The sequence below is a fragment of the Chiloscyllium plagiosum genome, chromosome 19 (assembly GCF_004010195.1).
Source record: "Chiloscyllium plagiosum isolate BGI_BamShark_2017 chromosome 19, ASM401019v2, whole genome shotgun sequence".
Lineage (NCBI taxonomy): Eukaryota > Metazoa > Chordata > Chondrichthyes > Orectolobiformes > Hemiscylliidae > Chiloscyllium > Chiloscyllium plagiosum.
Genome location: NC_057728.1, coordinates 19152858 through 19170192, shown reverse-complemented (window position 1 = coordinate 19170192; position 17335 = coordinate 19152858). Strand labels below are relative to the sequence as shown.

General features: G+C 41.3%; 1 protein-coding gene across 4 annotated transcripts in view; it reads right to left on the bottom strand.

Moving 5' to 3' along the window:
* The window catches only part of bicd1a (bicaudal D homolog 1a), a 277734-nt gene that overhangs the window by 11855 nt on the left and 248544 nt on the right, over window positions 1–17335 (bottom strand). For 2 of the 4 annotated variants that reach the window (XM_043709237.1, XM_043709235.1), the window contains exon 8: window positions 3456–3541. In XM_043709237.1, coding sequence (XP_043565172.1) covers window positions 3456–3541 — 86 coding nt within the window. The remainder of the gene's footprint in view (window positions 1–3455; window positions 3542–17335) is intronic. The other 2 variants (XM_043709238.1, XM_043709239.1) reach the window with 1 other exon arrangement.

The window sequence follows — 17335 nt, the reverse complement described above, 5'->3', positions numbered from 1 at the left end:
TAGAAAAATGAGGGGTTAGTTCTCTTATTTGGGCTCTATAAACAGAAACAACATTGATCTGTGAAACTTGAAGGGAGATACAGTAATAGGGTTTGTACACACAAAGATTTCTAATGGCCATTTCAATTTATGAATTAAAATTGGATTACTTACAGTGTGGAAACAGGCCCTTCAGCCCAACAAGTCCACACTGACCCACCGAAGTGCAACCCACCCAGAACCCATTCCCCTACATTTACCCCTTCACCTAACACTACAGACAATTTATCCTGGCCAATTCACCTAACTTGCACATTTTTGGACTGCGGGAGGAAACCGGAGCACCCGGAGGAAACCCACGCAGACACGGGGAAAATGTGCAAACTCCACACAGTCAGCTGCCTGAGGGGGGAATTGAACCCAGGTCTCTGGCGCTATGAGGCAGCAGTGCTAACCACTGTGCCACCGTGCCGCCCAGAACCTACAATTAACACCTTTTTCTCAAAAATACCAGAAAACCAACAATTACATATTAATTCACTCAGTGTATCCCATCTCTAAAACATGACCCAGTTTGTATCATTCACTTAACTCTTGATGAATTATATACAAGATTACATCCTTCCACACAACAGAATAAAGCAATTTTCCAGAATAGTTATTACTCTATAGTATTCATCACAAGATCAGGACATACTCAATTTTTGGGGGGTGAAAACATTGCTATTTTTATTTCCTGTATATTAGTCCATTTATTCCTTACTTTAAAAAAAAACTTACATCTGTGTGTGCTTCCTGTCTTCAAGTGATTACATTTGTTTACCACTCCTTTCATTATTAGTTGATCTGATGTAGCCCTGCAGGTGGTATACCAATTTAAATGACTAGCTTAAATTTTCAGATTTGGCACCTGCACCAAGATAACCTTATGTGGCATCCCTATATATTTGAAAATTACAGAATGTTTGTGAGAAATTTCTTCCAAGGTTTGCTAATCTCTGTTATTTGGTGATGTTGAACCTCATGTAATGCCATATCATGCTAATAATCGTCACTGCTCATTACAGTCATGTCCAAGGAAGCTACCAGCTCTGCTAAACAACAGCATTTCCAAAAACGCAGGATCTATCTCTCTTCAGACTAAATCCTGGGCTAGACATAGTGTTGCTAAACCCAGGATCTGACCCATATTGTCAAGAATCTAGTTCTGTACAAGCCTAGAATTCCAGAACATCCAAATTCCAGGACATCCAAATCCAGAAGAGTCAAGGCTTATAGGAGGTGATCAGAGAACCAAAATGACCAATCTACTCCACCTACACCCCACTAATCTACCTGCTGCAATTGTCTCGATGACAGTGTAAGAAGGGTCTTCTACCTCACAGACCTTGCAAACATCAAGCTATATCTTCACACTTTGAATTTTCTTTGTGGCATGTGGCACTAGTATGATATAAATGGGATAGATAAAGCATAGACCTAGCATCTCTAACCTGGCCGTAAGCAGCTGAACCGTAGTGCACACCCAAACCAGAATGAAAAAAATCCATCAGGGACAAGGGTTCCCCAGTGCATTGACCAATGAGAGCAATTTGCCAAACAATCAGAACTCTTCTTTTTCCAGAATAACTTGTTCCTTAATTAAAAATTTGGCTTTCTTGCATCTGTCCTGATGAGTGCAACACAAGAAGGTTTACAGCATGTCTCTTTTTTTTTCAGACATGCTGAAGTTCTGTGCTACAGGAGAATATTTGCATCGCTGATAAAGAAGTCTAACAAAGGCCAAATTCAGAATACCGACAACATAATTCAACTTACAATTAAGCTAAAAACCTAAATTATCCATTGATTTTTTTCCAAGAGTGCATGAAACAATAAACTGTATTCATTTACGTATAGTCATACACAGGGACCTGTCCTACAGCAGGAAGGTGCTTAAACAATTCTTTCTGACTTAAACAAATGCTTGGCAGGCAATAGTTCCCTGGTGCATTCTCCATGACAATGTCTTCACCAATCAGAATGAACTTGCTAACCAATCAGCATCCTTTTCTTATGCAGTAAAAATTGTTGCTCGCTTTGAATTTTGGCATTCTTGCATTTGTCCTGATGAGCATAAAATGAAAAGCTTCAGCAAGTTGTCTCTTTTCTCAGCAGTATGCAAGTTCTCTAATACCGATCATCAATTTACACGTAGGCTCTGAGGATGTATAGCAATGGGTGTGACTTTTGATTCTTTCACTCTCATTTAGGGAAACAGTAGGATAGAGCTTTATCCATCACATTTCCTGTAGCTATGCAGTACAAATCCCTGAAACCCCAATCACAGTGTTACACAGCCTGAGAGCTACTTCCTCAGCCATGCTATACCACATATCGCTTAATCTCCCCATGCTGAAACAACTTCAAGTCTATCAAAAAATGCTAAACCTCAGCCCAGCAGCAGCATTTGCCTCAGTGATTACACCCCCAGACATCTCCAATGCTACTTCAATATATGACTTCCCCAACTATTAAACCAAATGCCTACCTCCAAACTAATACATCTTTCCATCACCTTGATGCGTATTTTGGACTTTGAAAGGTAAAAAATAAAACTCAAAAAAGGCAGCAGATTTTCAAATAAGATTACTGCCTTTGATTGCTAAAACCTCTCTAAAGATTTCATGAGAACATGAAAGAAAATGCAATCTGACCCATTCAATCACTGTAACTCAATGATGACATATTATAAATTAAATAGAATAAACACTCCTGTTACATCTGACTTGCCAAGAACAATCTGCTCATATACTAAAATAAAAATACACATGCTAGATGTTCTTGACTTTATGAAAGAAAAATAAAGCCCATTATTCCTCCTCAATTTACTAAAGAAACATTTTAACTGCCTATCAGTAACCATAACAAAGGATGGGGCAATGGTCTCTAGGTTAATGATACAAAGGTTGTCAATAATAGGAATGGCATGGAATAGATACTTTATTCTCAACATAATCTTACCAACATGTTTAGTAAGTCAGAAGGTGGTGATTCTCAGCTGTTCAATACGGCATTGCATGACACATTTCAATGTTTGCGTAAACAGTAACATTGACGATGAAACCAGATATTCATAGTCACAATATTAACCCTGATACAACATTTCTTCACACTATATCTTTGATGAAAGACATAAACAGACAGGTATATGCAAAGAACCTGCTTGATAGACATGGTCCAAAAGTACTGAGAATGCACAAAACAAATATATTATTTCAGCTACTATGATAAAAATATTACGTCAGGACTGTGAGGATCTGAAGCTACACTATGATTCTAAGTAACAAACCACTTTCAGGAGTGAATCCCAACATGCAGTGAGGGGAGGAGAAAACAGATTGTCACAATGCAGCAAAAATAAGATGGGATACTGACGATGTGCATTTCATGGATAATGCATGCTTTGGACTGGTTCAGAGGCAACTAATGTTTACCTTTCAGTCTCTGAGTCACATCCTCTCTCTAGTTGTGAGTAGTGTGGCGATATGGAGGCAGCAGACTGCTGACAATCTATAAAAAACTGACAAATTAGACAAATATACAGAGAGATGACACAGTAAAAAAGGTTAGTAAATTATAAGATACAAATGAGAAATTTAGTGAGGAGTTTCCCAAATTTCCTTCAACTGCACAGTTTAGTCCATTCAAATATGCCATATTTCTAACCCATTGCCTGGCAGAAATACTGTGAAACCAGGATTGTTTATGCTAACATTCTGGTCAGATCTTAGATCAACTCAGAGAGCCAATTAAAATGAAAAACAAAATTGTCAACCATCAACTTATATTGTTATGGTATTAGAGTTATAGTGAAATCTGACATGTAGCACAGGATTATGTTTCTAAGCACCACTGAACGATGGTGATTGCAGATGCAATGTGAAACTTTCTTTTCTTAACATTGGTTTGAAAAAGGTTTATAACCAGCCTGAAAATGAAAGCTATTGCTGTCCCACCAGATTGAAGCCTGGTCGAACACAGAATCAACGATTATAAAATTGCTCTGTATAAACTGAGATAATCCCATCACCATTTGACCCATTATGTTCTCAGTGAAGAAATGTGCAAAGATATTTTACAAGAACCTGCAACAAAGACATTGAAGCTTTGAAACTGTAAACTTCTCCACTCAAGTTCCATCTTCAGGCCCAGCAGTTAAGCAGTAGGTGTTGGCTGATCCCTTTTGAAAATCCAACGCTGTCAGTGCTTTGTTTGTTGTGAGTGATGAATGATTGGGACTCTGATATTTCAACTGCAATAAAAAGCATGGCCATTTTAAAATAAATTCTGTGTTCCTAATTAGCTGTGTGCAGTTTGTCAACCAGTTCTGAGCGCTGGTAATACTTGCCAACTTTTGTTCCAATGGAGAATTAGTACCCCTTAGATGACAAATTAGACAGCAAAGTGTTGACCAATATATTATCACTCACACCTAGATTCACAAATGAAGAAATATAATCAATGAGACTAAGTACTAAAATGCTGTCCATAACCACAATGATAGTGTATGTCATTTTTCAGGAAAGGAGAAAAGAACATTTTATTGATGTATGTTAGAAATTTTAATAGGAGTGGTACAGAATGATAGTCATTATGATATGAATCATTACTGACACAATGATATGAGACAGTATGAGGGGTAAGGTAGTTTTACCAATGTTTTTCCACACTTCTAAATATTTTGGGATTTTGATTATCCATTGTAGAGAAGACTGCTCTTCTTCATGGCCATTGTAGATAATTAAGATCACTTACATTATACATTGAAATAAAGATATGTACAACACAACTAACATGTACCCAATTACGCTTAGACAGAAGATGATTAAAGTCAGGAGACTGGTGCTACAGGGCTAGGCAATAAGATAACATCTCATGCAAGGTTTTAACCTATTAAGCTTCATGGAACAGTCTGAAATCAGATAACTGGAGAGTACATAATGCAGAATATACATAAAATGATCACAAATCACCTTTAAAAAGTTGGGACCTTTTGAGAAAGAATTCCATAATATAAATATCCAACAGTGCACCTGAGATGTGTGACTAAGACAATCTCAGATTCTTTGAAATCACACTGTAACCATCACAATTACAAAGTAATTCATTATTGCAGTAAAGTGAAACTGCCTTTAATGTGAACAGCAGTCAGGTTCCCTTTGTATTATTTTCCCATTTTGCATCTTGAATTGGTGGTAAAAGAGGGGAATCTGAGAAAATCCTGGCACGTATAACACAGTTACATTTGATTTTGTCTTCCTATGATGAGGTCATTCCCTTTCTTTTTAATTTGTTCATGGGATGTGGGCATTAATTGCTCATCCCTAGTTCCCTTTGAGAAGTTGCAGGTGAGCAGCCTTTGTGGATTGCTACAGGATCATAAGGAGTAGGCACACCCACTGTGCTATTGAGGAGGAGGGACCGGGATGTTGACAGAGCAACTGTAAAGGAATCATGATAGTTCCTAGTCAGGATGCTTTTGACTTAGAGAGGAACTTGCAGGAAGTGGTGTTTCCCTAGATGTGCTACCTTTGCCCTTCTAGGTGGTAGAGGTCTGCCCAAGAAGCCTTATTGGATTGCTGCAGTACATTTTGTAGATGGTACACACTGGTACCTGTGCTTCAGTTCAGTTTCTGGTTAATGGTAACCCCACAATGTCCATTATGGAGAATTCAATGATAGTAATACCATTGAATATCAAGGGGAGATGACTAGATTCTTTCTTGTCAGAGATGGTCATTTGTGTGGCCTAAATGTTACTTGCCCCTTGTCAGGCCAAGCTTGGACTTGGACTTGTACAGGACTTGCTGCATTTGAACCCGGACTGCTTCAGTATCTGAGGAGTTGCCAATGGTGCTCAACATTACATAATCATCAACAAACATCTCCACTTCTGACCTTATGAAAGAGGGAAGGTAATTGATGGACTAGCTGAAAATGTTTGGTCTGAGGCCACAATCCTGAGGAGCTCTTGCTCTGGTACTGGGGTGATTAACCTCCAAGAGAAAGTGAGGGCGGCAGATGCTGGAGATCAGAGTCAAAGAGCGTTGTGCTGGGAAAGCACAGCCAGTCAGGCAGCCCTTCCTGATGAAGAGCTTATGCCCGAAACGTCAATTCTCCTGCTCCTTGGATGCTGCCTGACCAGCACAACACTCTTCGACTATGATTGACCTCTAACAACCAAACCATCTTCCTTTGTAATGAGTACAACTCCAACTAGTATAGAGTTTTCCCCTTAGTTCCTATTGACTTCAGTTTTGTTTGGGTTTCTTGTGCATACTCTGTCAAATGTTGCCTTGATGACAAAAGCAGTCACTCTTACTTCTTCTGTGAAGTTCAGCTCTTTTGTCCATATTTGGACTAAGGCATTACTAAAGTAATGACGTTCGAAGCTGAATAATCTAGGCAGAATCTAAATTAAGCACTATTTAGCAGGTTATTGTTGCTCAAGTAGCACTTGTCAGCACTGTTAATGACCCCCTCCATTACTTTGTTGATAATTGATAAGACAATGTTTAGTCAGATTGGAATTGTCCTGCCTCTTGTAGGCAACTTTCCAGACGTGAATGCCAATATTCCATCTATACTGAAGCAGCTCAGCTGGGGTGTGTTTAATTCTGGAGCACGTTTTCAGTATTATTTCAGAATCTTATCAGGGTCCATAGCCTCTGTGGGATCCAGAGTCTTCATGTCATTACGTAGAGTGGATCAAATTGGCAAATGGCTGTGATCTGTGATGCTGGAAATGTCAGGAGGAGGCAGGGAAGGATCATCAACTTGGCACTTCTGGCTGAAGATTGTTAAAAATATTTCAGCCTTGTCTTTTGCACTGACGTACAAGGCTCCTTCAGCACTGAGGGTGGGAACATTTGTGGAGTTTTTAGTTGGTTACCAAATTGTACACTATCATTCATAACTCAATGTGGCAAATCTGCAGAGCTTAGATCCAATCCGTCAGCTCTACCTATCACGTGCTGCTTTCACCATTTGGCATACAAAAAGTCATATGTTGTAGTTTCATCTTTTTTTTAAGTATGCCTGGTGCTGCTCCTGGCCTGCCCTTCTGCTCTCTTCATTGAACCAGGGTGATTCCCCAATCTGATGGTAATGGGGGCTATGCTGGGCCATGAATTTACAGATTGTGATTGAATATAATTTAGCTGCTCCTGATGACCAACAGTGCCTTATAGATGCCCAGTTCTGAGCTGCTAAATCCATTCTAAATCCATCCCATTTAGTATGGTGTACTGTCACACAACACAAGGGAGGATTTCCTCAATGTGAAGATAATTCCAAGCCTACATTTAAAATGCTCCAGATACAAAGTGAAAGAGTTCACAGTATAGGATCTGCATCCACCAGTAATCTATTAAAGTGTGGAACATTTGCTCATAATAGCCTTGCTAAGCACCAGCATGCATTCCAATAATAGATGATTGGAAAGCTGGTTCTATATTAGACTTTCAGGAAGGTTGACACATCACCATAATTCGTCTGGGAGGGTGTGGAATATGAGATAGTTTTCAAGTCTGGACAGCAGCAGATCATTAAAGCATTACATGTGTAGCCAATATTAGAATGATGGCAAGGCAGAAACTATAACCTGCCTTTCCGGGAATGATCTATATTTCAGCTGTCAATGCTTTAGCACAAATTCAAGTCAGCCAACCAAGATGGAATCACCACGTCAAAGATACAATCTGCAAGCTCCAACAACGCTTGATTTCATTTTTTTTTAAAGGGGCTGCAACATTTAAATCCAAACAAATGTTAAAGTAGCCTGACTTGTACCAATTCAGATTCTGGACAAATTTTACTGTAGTAATGAATTTTGAAATAAAGCAGAGAGTTTAGATCAGATTCGATGCAAACCAAAAGACGGTCTGACAGTCTTCAACAGAAGGTCTTCATCCTTTCCAGAATTACTTGGACAATGTATGTTTGCTGAGCTATAGGTTGGGCTGCCAGTCTCTCTTACTGAAGTCTGGATTAGCCCATTGGTGTGTTGCTAAATCATCTTCAAGACTGTATTGACAAGCTGGCAACAGCACCACGTACAAGCAAATGTATCAACGGGTCACTCCCAATTGAAGGAGCTGGTTTCCTCTTTTTCAATGACAGCAGTTAGGTTTCCTTCCTTGAACTGAAGGGAAATAGTTAAAATAAAACTAGTTCACTGGCAGAGGTTCAAAGGCTAACTTGAGGGACACTGCAATTATTCATATTCCCAACTGTTCATTTAAATACAAGTTTATTAAGACTGAATTGTTCAATGGCAAGAACAAACAGTTCCTTAGCAAAACAAAATTTCAGTTTATCATCAGCAGAGCACTAATAAAGTAACAAGGCTACTCTTGTAGTAAATAAATCTCAATATCTACATTGCAGTAATCATTCTACTGATATGTTTGAACAAAATGCTCTTCAAATTACTTAAGGGGGAACAGAACCTTCAGTAACTACTGGTGCTCTCTTCTCTAAGCTCTTTTGTTTGATCAGAACTCATAATTCAGTGGACACTATTTTAGTGAAATGGTGGAAGGAGGCATTTAATAAGTACTCTGCTTTAAAATGCAGCTCTTTAAAAGCTGGCTTTACACATAATTTTGATTATAAATTATGATTCTCAAAACTTGTCTGAGGTACCTAAAAAAGATAACTTCAAGTTTAGTAAATAGTAATTAGACATGTTTTTATGGAGCAGTATATGTGGGCTCCACACATCCCACTCAAGGGGTGGGCAGACTTGATTGACACAGTTATGGGGAGGGGGAGTTGTTCAGGATGGCTAACCAGTAAAATGTATTTATGTGACTACATAGCAATACTCACAATGTACGAAACACAAAATATTCCTCTAGATTATCCTTTTAACATTTTTTTGTTCATCTTAATTACCCTGCATTTATTCCTTCTTGCAGGCCAGCCAATTAACACTTTTCCTTCAGAGTGGTACAAACAAACAAGCAACTCAGACGGATTCGGAGATGCCGGTGTTGGACTGGGGTGTACAAAGTTAAAAATCACACAACACCAGGTTATAGTCCAACAGGTTTAATTGGAAGCACACTAGCTTTCAGAGCGACGCTCCTTCATCAGGTGATTGTGGAGGGCTCGATCGTAACACAGAATTTATCGCAAAAATTTGCAGTGTGATGTAACTGAAATTATACATTGAAGAATTGATTGTCTGTTAAACCTTTCATCTGTTAGAATACAATGATAGTTTCACTTCTTTCATGTGTAAATCACAAAACCCTTTTTTTTAAGTTGCATTCTCGGGTTAGCTGTTAACAATGGTGATAGCTAGACAATATGTTGAAGGTGTTAGCCCCCTGTGTTCTCTGTCTATGACCTGATGTTTAGATTGATTCCAATCAAAAAAGTGAGAGAACAGAGTTTTACATAAATTCATGCAGTTTTTGAGCTCAGAGTTCGACATGAATCTCCCCTTCCAGGACCCCTCCATCTCTATTTCCGGCAACTGACTCAACACTGACATCTAGTTCAAACCCACCGACATCCACAGCTACCTGATCTTTACCCCCTTCCACTGCCCTCCCCACCCCGTAAAAACACTATCCCTTACTACCAAATCTTTCGCCTCTGTTCCCAAGAAGAGCAATTCCATGCCAGAACATCTCAGCTAGCCTTCTACTTCAACGACGGCAATGTCCCCTTCTCATGTGGTCAACAATGCCCTCCAGTGCATCTTCTCCAATTCTTGTACCTCCACCCTTGAACCCCACAGCTCCAACCACAATAAGGATAGAACTCCCTGGTCCTTATCTTTCCATTCCACAATCTCTGGGTACAATCCATCATCATATACCATTTTCGCCACATACAGTCAGACCCTACCACCAGAGATTTATTTCCCTCCCCACCCGTTTCAGCATTGCACAGAGACTATTTTCTCCGCGATTCACTCGTTAGGTCTACGCCCCCACAAACCCACCCTCCACTCTTGGGAACTTCCCTTGCCACCGAAAGAGGTGTAAAATCTTCGCCCCTCACCTCCGTCCAGGGCCCCAAAGGATCCTTCCACAACCGACATAGATTCATATAGAACTCTGAGCGCAAAAGCTGCATGAATTTATGTAAAACTCTGTTATTTCACTTTTTAGATTAGAATCAATCTAAACATCAGGTCATAGACCGAGAACACAGGGGGCTAACACCTTCAACACATTGTCTAGCTATCACCATTGTTAACAGCTAACCCGAGAATGCAACTTAAAATAAAAGGGTTTTGTGATTTACACATGAAAGAAGTGAAACTATCATTGTATTCTAACAGATGAAAGGTTTAACAGACAATCAATTCTTCAATGTATAATTTCAGTTACATCACACTGCAAATTTTTGCTATAAATTCTGTGTTACGATCGAGCCCTCCACAATCACCTGATGAAGGAGCGTCGCTCCGAAAGCTAGTGTGCTTCCAATTAAACCTGTTGGACTATAACCTGGTGTTGTGTGATTTTTAACTTAATTCAGACGGAGGAAGGGAAAGACAGGGTAAGAGACATTTGGCCCGAGGTCCAGACTGGACAGTGTGATGGCTGGCATCCTGGCCTTGCCGAACCAGCACTGGACATCCAGCCACGTCCAGCTCACACTGCTGAGAGCCAGAGGCTTGAGAGTGAAATGCAAACACAACAGCAATGGTGCCTTCGCTACCATCCAGATGGGAAGGAGGAATGCATCTTTGAGGTGCACCCAGACTAGCTCCTGCAGCCCCAGGAGGGCGTATTTGGGGGCTATGAACTAGTCAAGGAGCTGGGCATTACCATCATGCACAGGTCCCTGTGAGGCACAGACAAGTCCCTGGGGCAGCTCGTTATGCCCCTGGCTGCAACCTAAAGCAGAGGAGCAGCAGGGAACCCGAGTGGCACAAGCCTGGGCTGAAAGAGAAGAAGCGAGGAAAGATTCAGGAGATCGTACAGTATGTGCACAACAGCATAACTGCCAACGTGTACATCCTGTCCTCAGAGGAAAGAAGCCCCACTTGGCACTGGTCAAGCTGATGAACAGTGTGAAAGGCAAGAAGAAACATTAGAACCCTCTGGTGCCTGAGTCAGCATCAGCCATTGCACTGAGCAGCATGGGACAGATCATCAGCAACCGAGAGCTCGATGAGAAGGAGATGATGGAGAACAAGGCTGAGAAAAGAGTTTCTTCTCAAAGCCCAATCTACACATCGCTGACAAAATCCTACAGCTCCCAGCAAAGCATGAAATCCCTGGAAAATGTCAGCAGTGGCACCAGGGCTGTGACAGTAACATCTCCCCAAACCACTGGAGCAATATCTAGCTTCCATTCCCTACTTATTGAGACAAATGTCAATCCATCCTTACCTAAGAAAATGATGCACAAGAGGGATGTTAGAGTTGAGGTTGGCCAGACCAACATACCCACATCAAAGGCCTTGCATGAAAGAAAGGCTCATTTTCTGGGTCATGGCTCTGCATCAATGGGAACCACATCTACAGTGAAGAGCCTGCCTGCAAATCACCCTCTGGTTTACTGCCAGAATTGCCACCCCCATCCCATTCCTCTTGCAAGCAAGAGAGAGCCCTCGCCTTGGCTGTCTTCTCTGAATGAGGCTGAGGGGACATCCAGCAACACAAGGTGGAGACCAGGCAGGTTCCTCCAGTCATCAGAGAGACTGATGCAGAGGGTGCTCCATCCCAACTGGAAACACAGGAAGGAGAAAGTGGGAAGCTCGCACAGTCCCAAGGCCTTGTATGCCACGGCTCCCACTATCACCACTGCTGAGGCCACAAACAAAGTCCCAGATGTGACTAAGGTGGTCAGCATTTTCCCCTTTGGAAAGGGGAGTAAGGTCAGACAGCAAGGATTCCAAAAGCAGGAGGTCCCAGACCCTGCTGCCAGTGAGTAAATGCAGCTCTTTGGCTGAAAAAAGTTGGTTCAGGAAGGATGCGAATTACAAGCCAATGCTCTCGCTGGTCCCAAGCTTCATTCCCTGGGGTCAAGACTCGGAGGGTCAGCCCAGGTTCCAGGTCCATGGCTAGGCCCGTGTGCCTGATGGCAGAGGCGACAACAGCAGTGAGTTTCGTGCCAATGCAGGACTCTGTAGCTACATCTGCGAGGCTAGCCCAGCATGAACCCATGGCAGGTAGGCAGGCGGGTGGGTGGTGTTGGCAGAGATGAGATGGCGCCAGGGAATTTTGATACTTTGTTCCGGTGGCGGTGGAGCTGTGAAGCAGCATTGTAGCAGTGCCATTGCTTTAACAGCTGGGACCGGAGACATCGAGGTGGGACGAGCCTGAGCTAGAAACAGGAGCTGTTCCAAAGACCACTTGACTTTATTGAGATAAGATTATTAGATGAACTTTATTGTTTTATCATCTGGCTCAACGTTTTGTGTTTTGGTTTGGCGGCAGGAAGTGGCGACATTAAACAACACTTTTTACAATATTTGCAATAAATACACATGACAATAAATAAATCAAATCAAATACATGATCACATTGAAACACATCTTTCCTTATGATGTCAGAGATGTGATGAAAATGATGCACCACTCTTCTCCCTCCCTGCAAATAAATATTGAAACATTTATTTGCAAAAGAAGCATCAATGTCACATAAAGTGATTAAAAGCAAACAGTACATAATACATCATTCTTATCCTCCATCATTCTTTATTGGAAACAGGCAGAACTAATCAGCCCTGATCCCGGTAACACATGCTGGTATTATTCATACCTTTCCCTCTGTAAACCTCTTCCCTCTTTACTTGAAAGTACTGCGTCATCTTGGAATTTTACTGGTGCTATCAGTGCTCCATAACTCTGCAGAAGTGACCACTCTTTGCAATTAAGCCATAGCATTTACTCAGCAATCAGATGCTTTCTGTTTGGTTAGCACTGCTGCCTCACAGCACCAGGGTCCCAGGTTCAATTCCAGCCTCGGGTGACTGTCTGTGTGGAGTTTGCACGTTCTCAGTGTCTGCGTGGGTTTCCTCCGGCTTCCTCACACAGTCTAAAGATGCGCGGGTCAGGTGAATTGGCCATGCTAAATTGCCCGTAGTGTTAAGTGCATTAGTTGGAGGGAAATGGATCTGGTTGGGTTACTCTTTGGAGGGTCGGTGTGGACTGGTTAGGCCGAAAGGCCTGTTCCACACTGTAGGGAATCTACTAAAAAATCTAATAAACTGACATTCAGACCACAGCTGATTCTGCTTTCTTCAGCCCGTGGAAACGGAAACATGTAAAAATACTTCTTCTGCCCAGATGAGATCATCAAACTTGGCAGAGTACTGTGGTTCTATATGGGTTAGCATCTAAACTGTTGGCACATTTACCACTGAGCAGAAAGGAGAGCAATAATATCAATGTACTTTGTTTAAAACAGATCACAGCACTGCAAACAGACCAGGGAAATTAGAAACAACATTTATGTAATAAGTCAACCAGATCAAATGAAGCAGACACAACACCACTGTGAATAGAACATACTGTTCAGTACATATGCAAGTTCCTTTATTCAGTCAGAGCCTAGCATGTTTCTGCTTATAAGGGTGAGAAAAGAACTGTGAAGAATATTGAGAAAAGGCAGTTTTTTTTACCAGTGTTCTCATTTGATGTAAAAGTTGAGCATACATCGCTGTCATCACTGTGAGGTTGTTTGGTGAGTGCCTTTGGAAAAATATGCAAAGGTTTTCTCATATTGAATCTGGAGTTGCTCTATAAAAATCTTGGGAGAATTTAAGCTGTCATCACCTTTGTAGAAATAGTCACCCCAAAATGATATTTCAGCAATGTTATCTGGTCTGTAACACAATGCTTCATGGTCTGTTGTTTACGTCAAATAACACTACTTCGTTTCATGCGTGGTTCCTGTTTTTCCATCTGTTGTTGGGTTTGTAAGAAATTCACCACTTTAATTGGATTAAACCTAATAGAATGGATGTTACAGGTTCCATTATTTTGTACATTTGGAAAGTGAAGGAAGAGAAATGTTTATTTTCAAATCCAAATCAAAACAGGTCAAGGATGTGTGGTATTGCAGAAACAATTGATAGTACACAGAGGCCTGGTAGGCTTGGGACAAGTGAATGTGCAGGCAAGGCTCTTAAACAACATACACAGGGACTGTTGGTTTATGTTTCATTAAATAGCTATAATAAGAATATAAAAACACATTGTCTTCATTAGAAAACTAATTCCAGGCCTAACAAAGCTGGAAAACCATGTTCACACAAGATAAACTACAATTTATTTCCATTTCAATACAGTAACAGGATGGTTATTTGAGAACTTCAGGTGTGAAAAGTTTATATCTTACCTTGAACATTTTATCAAGTTCAATTCAGAAGTACATTGTGATTGAGTGGAAGCTAAGAAATGGAAGTAAGGCAGTCAGGTGAAGTAAGTAAGATTTAGCTGTGTCATCAGACTCCTTAATGTCTGGTTGTATCCAGAAAGAAACAAAAGAGACAGAGACCCTGACACTTGGAAAGAGATTGTCATTGAAGATACCCTAACTGCTACAAAAACAGGCAAAGCATCCCAGAACATGCTTTCCCTATTGGCCCAACAGCTGGACTCATCGTAAAGACAAGTGAGAAAGAAGCAATTTAAAAATGACAGAGAAAGATAAACAGAGACAGGGAATGAGGCTGACATTCAAACAGAAGGACAGGGGAATGGCAGACACATGGAACTCCTAATTTTAACAGCATGAGAAACTCTCTGAACAGCAGCAGGGGAGCCAAAAAACTTTACCTTCCAGGCATCATCTGTGTGCTCCCACTCAGTTGCTTGCGAAACAAATTGGTGGAATTTCTGACATCATAGCTTGGCATGTGTTTATTCATTGTGTTGCAAGAACAATCCTGTAAATATCATGAAGTATAGAGTGATAGAGTACACAAGATAGCCATTCAGCCCATTATCCCTGTGTTACTGTCCTGTTAGGTCCTCTACCTTGCGCTTTTTCAATAGTCCTGACTTTTATTTTCATTCCTATATCCAATTCTCTTTAGAAGCTATTGTTATCAATGCTTCCACCAGTCGTTCAAACTGTGCATCCTGTTAAAACTAAAACTTTCATCTGCCTTTGGTTCTTATCTTAAACCTTAACCCACTGATTAATAACCTAACAGCTAGAGGAACTCAGCTTCTTCCTATTACTACCCTGATGAAGAGCAAGTTGTGGAGTGTGAAGATGCAGAGTCTTCCATCTCTTTAGGGCAGCACAGAGGCTCACAACACCAGGGACCCAGGTTCGATTCCAGCCTCGGCAACTGTCTGTGTGGAGTTCGCACGTTCTCCCGTGTCTGCGTGGGTTTCCTCCAGGCGCTCCAGTTTCCTCCCACACTCCAAAGATGTGCAGGTTAGGTGGATTGGCCATGGGAAATTGCCCAAGTGTCCAGAGCATGTGTGGGCTAAGTGGATTAACCATGGGAAATGTAGGATTACACGGATAGGGTAGGAGGTGGGTCTGGGTGGGATGCTTTTTGGAGGGTTGGTGTGGACTTGTTAGGCCTAATAGCCTGCTCTTACACTGTTGGATTCTTTGAGCTTATAGCACATGACAGAATTCAGCTGCAGTAAGTAACAACCCAGGAGTGATCACTCTGGTGAATTCAGAGTAGATATAAGGAGACTCAGAATTGGAAGAAGCAGGCAAAATGCATAGCAGAAGTGAGAAAGTGCAGTAAGTGAAGGTGTCAACAGAGAAGCAGGACAGAGTTGGCTCGAATCCTAGTTCAAGCTCACTCTGATTACCAACTTCCAAGACTGGTGCCGGCCACCCAGGATATACATAAAGATGAATGTCACTGTCAAGCATTGTCAATTTTTTTAAGCTGCATGAAGTACCATTAAAGGGTATGAAAGTTGGTTAGGAGGATTCCACCTCGCCCCTCTGTGCTTTTTGGCTACTGCAGCCCACCTTGGAGCAGATAACACCTCTAAAGGTGTTTTCATATGGCCCATAAAAAAGTACACCTGGGAATATGATAATTGACACTATGGTGATCTTGGGACACAGTGTCCATGTGTGAATGCTGTCAGGATTTATCATGACAGGAAACCTTCAGATAGTTTCCTGGAAATACTCAACAACACAGTCATAACAAAATTAATAGAGCAGGGTAGCTCTATATCCATGCGACTCAACTGCTCTACATACATGATCGATATTAAAACAAAAATCAGACACAAGTACAAAATACACCAGCAATCAGAACACCAACATTTGTGGAGGATGGAGAAAAAGATCACAAGAATCACACCAGCTGCATTGAATGGTACAGTTAAACATCAGCAGATGGTGGAATTTATTTCTTTTACTTGAATCTTGTAGGTAGTTCTGCTTCATTACATTTTGTTTTAGTTGAGCATGATGCCATAGACCCTGGCTCAAGAGAGTTTTGCTGGACGCTCTAGTTCTGGTGATCCTGGGTAGAAATGTCACACAACACCAGGGTCTTTAAAACATGTTTCAACCTCTCTCTTTCAACTGAAGGTAAATCAGAATGACCTGGAATGGAGAAATAGTGTGAAGGAGTATTTAACTCAGCCTGGTAACTGGCCCATGAATGGATCAAGTCTTACTGAAAGTCAGAGGAAAGATTTAGCAACTGGTCATAAAGAAGAAGGTGGCTGTTCTTGCTACCTGTAGGCTGATAGCAATTAATCTTGCACTTTTTGGCAAAGTTGCATCAAGTTTTTTTGGGAAGGATTTCTGTCGCAAGGCTTAGTGAGCTTGCTACACTTTCTCTTTCTAGTTAGCCGTATCTCATCAAACATGCCTCATTATTTACCTAGTTAGCCCTTCCCTATGCCATCCCGGACATCTAATTCTAGCCCAAGGTTACCCAGGTGCCATTTCCAGAGCAATTTTCCACATAGAAGATATTCACTGAAAGACTGGCCACCCCTTGCACCCAAGGCATCTCTGAAAGGCTACTGTGGATCTGGCCAAGAGTTGGCAATCCAGGTCTGCCCTTTACTGGCAATATCAGGACACTGCAGTCATGAAGTGATGTGATTTTACAGTACATCACTAGCATGGCTGACGCTCTCTCATATGTAGAACACCATTCTCTCTCCTTTCTTGACATTTAACCACCAGGCCACACACTTGACCTGTCCATCACTATAGTCCATCTGACCACCCTCTAGGCCAGCACTAGTCTAGCCCTCATTGCTTACTGTAGACGTGAATCTTGTCATTGTTGAAAAGTGTGGTGCTGGAAAAGCACAACAGGTCAGGCAGCATCCAAGGAGCAGGAAAGTCAACATTTATGGCATATGCCCTTCAACAGGAATGTTGTG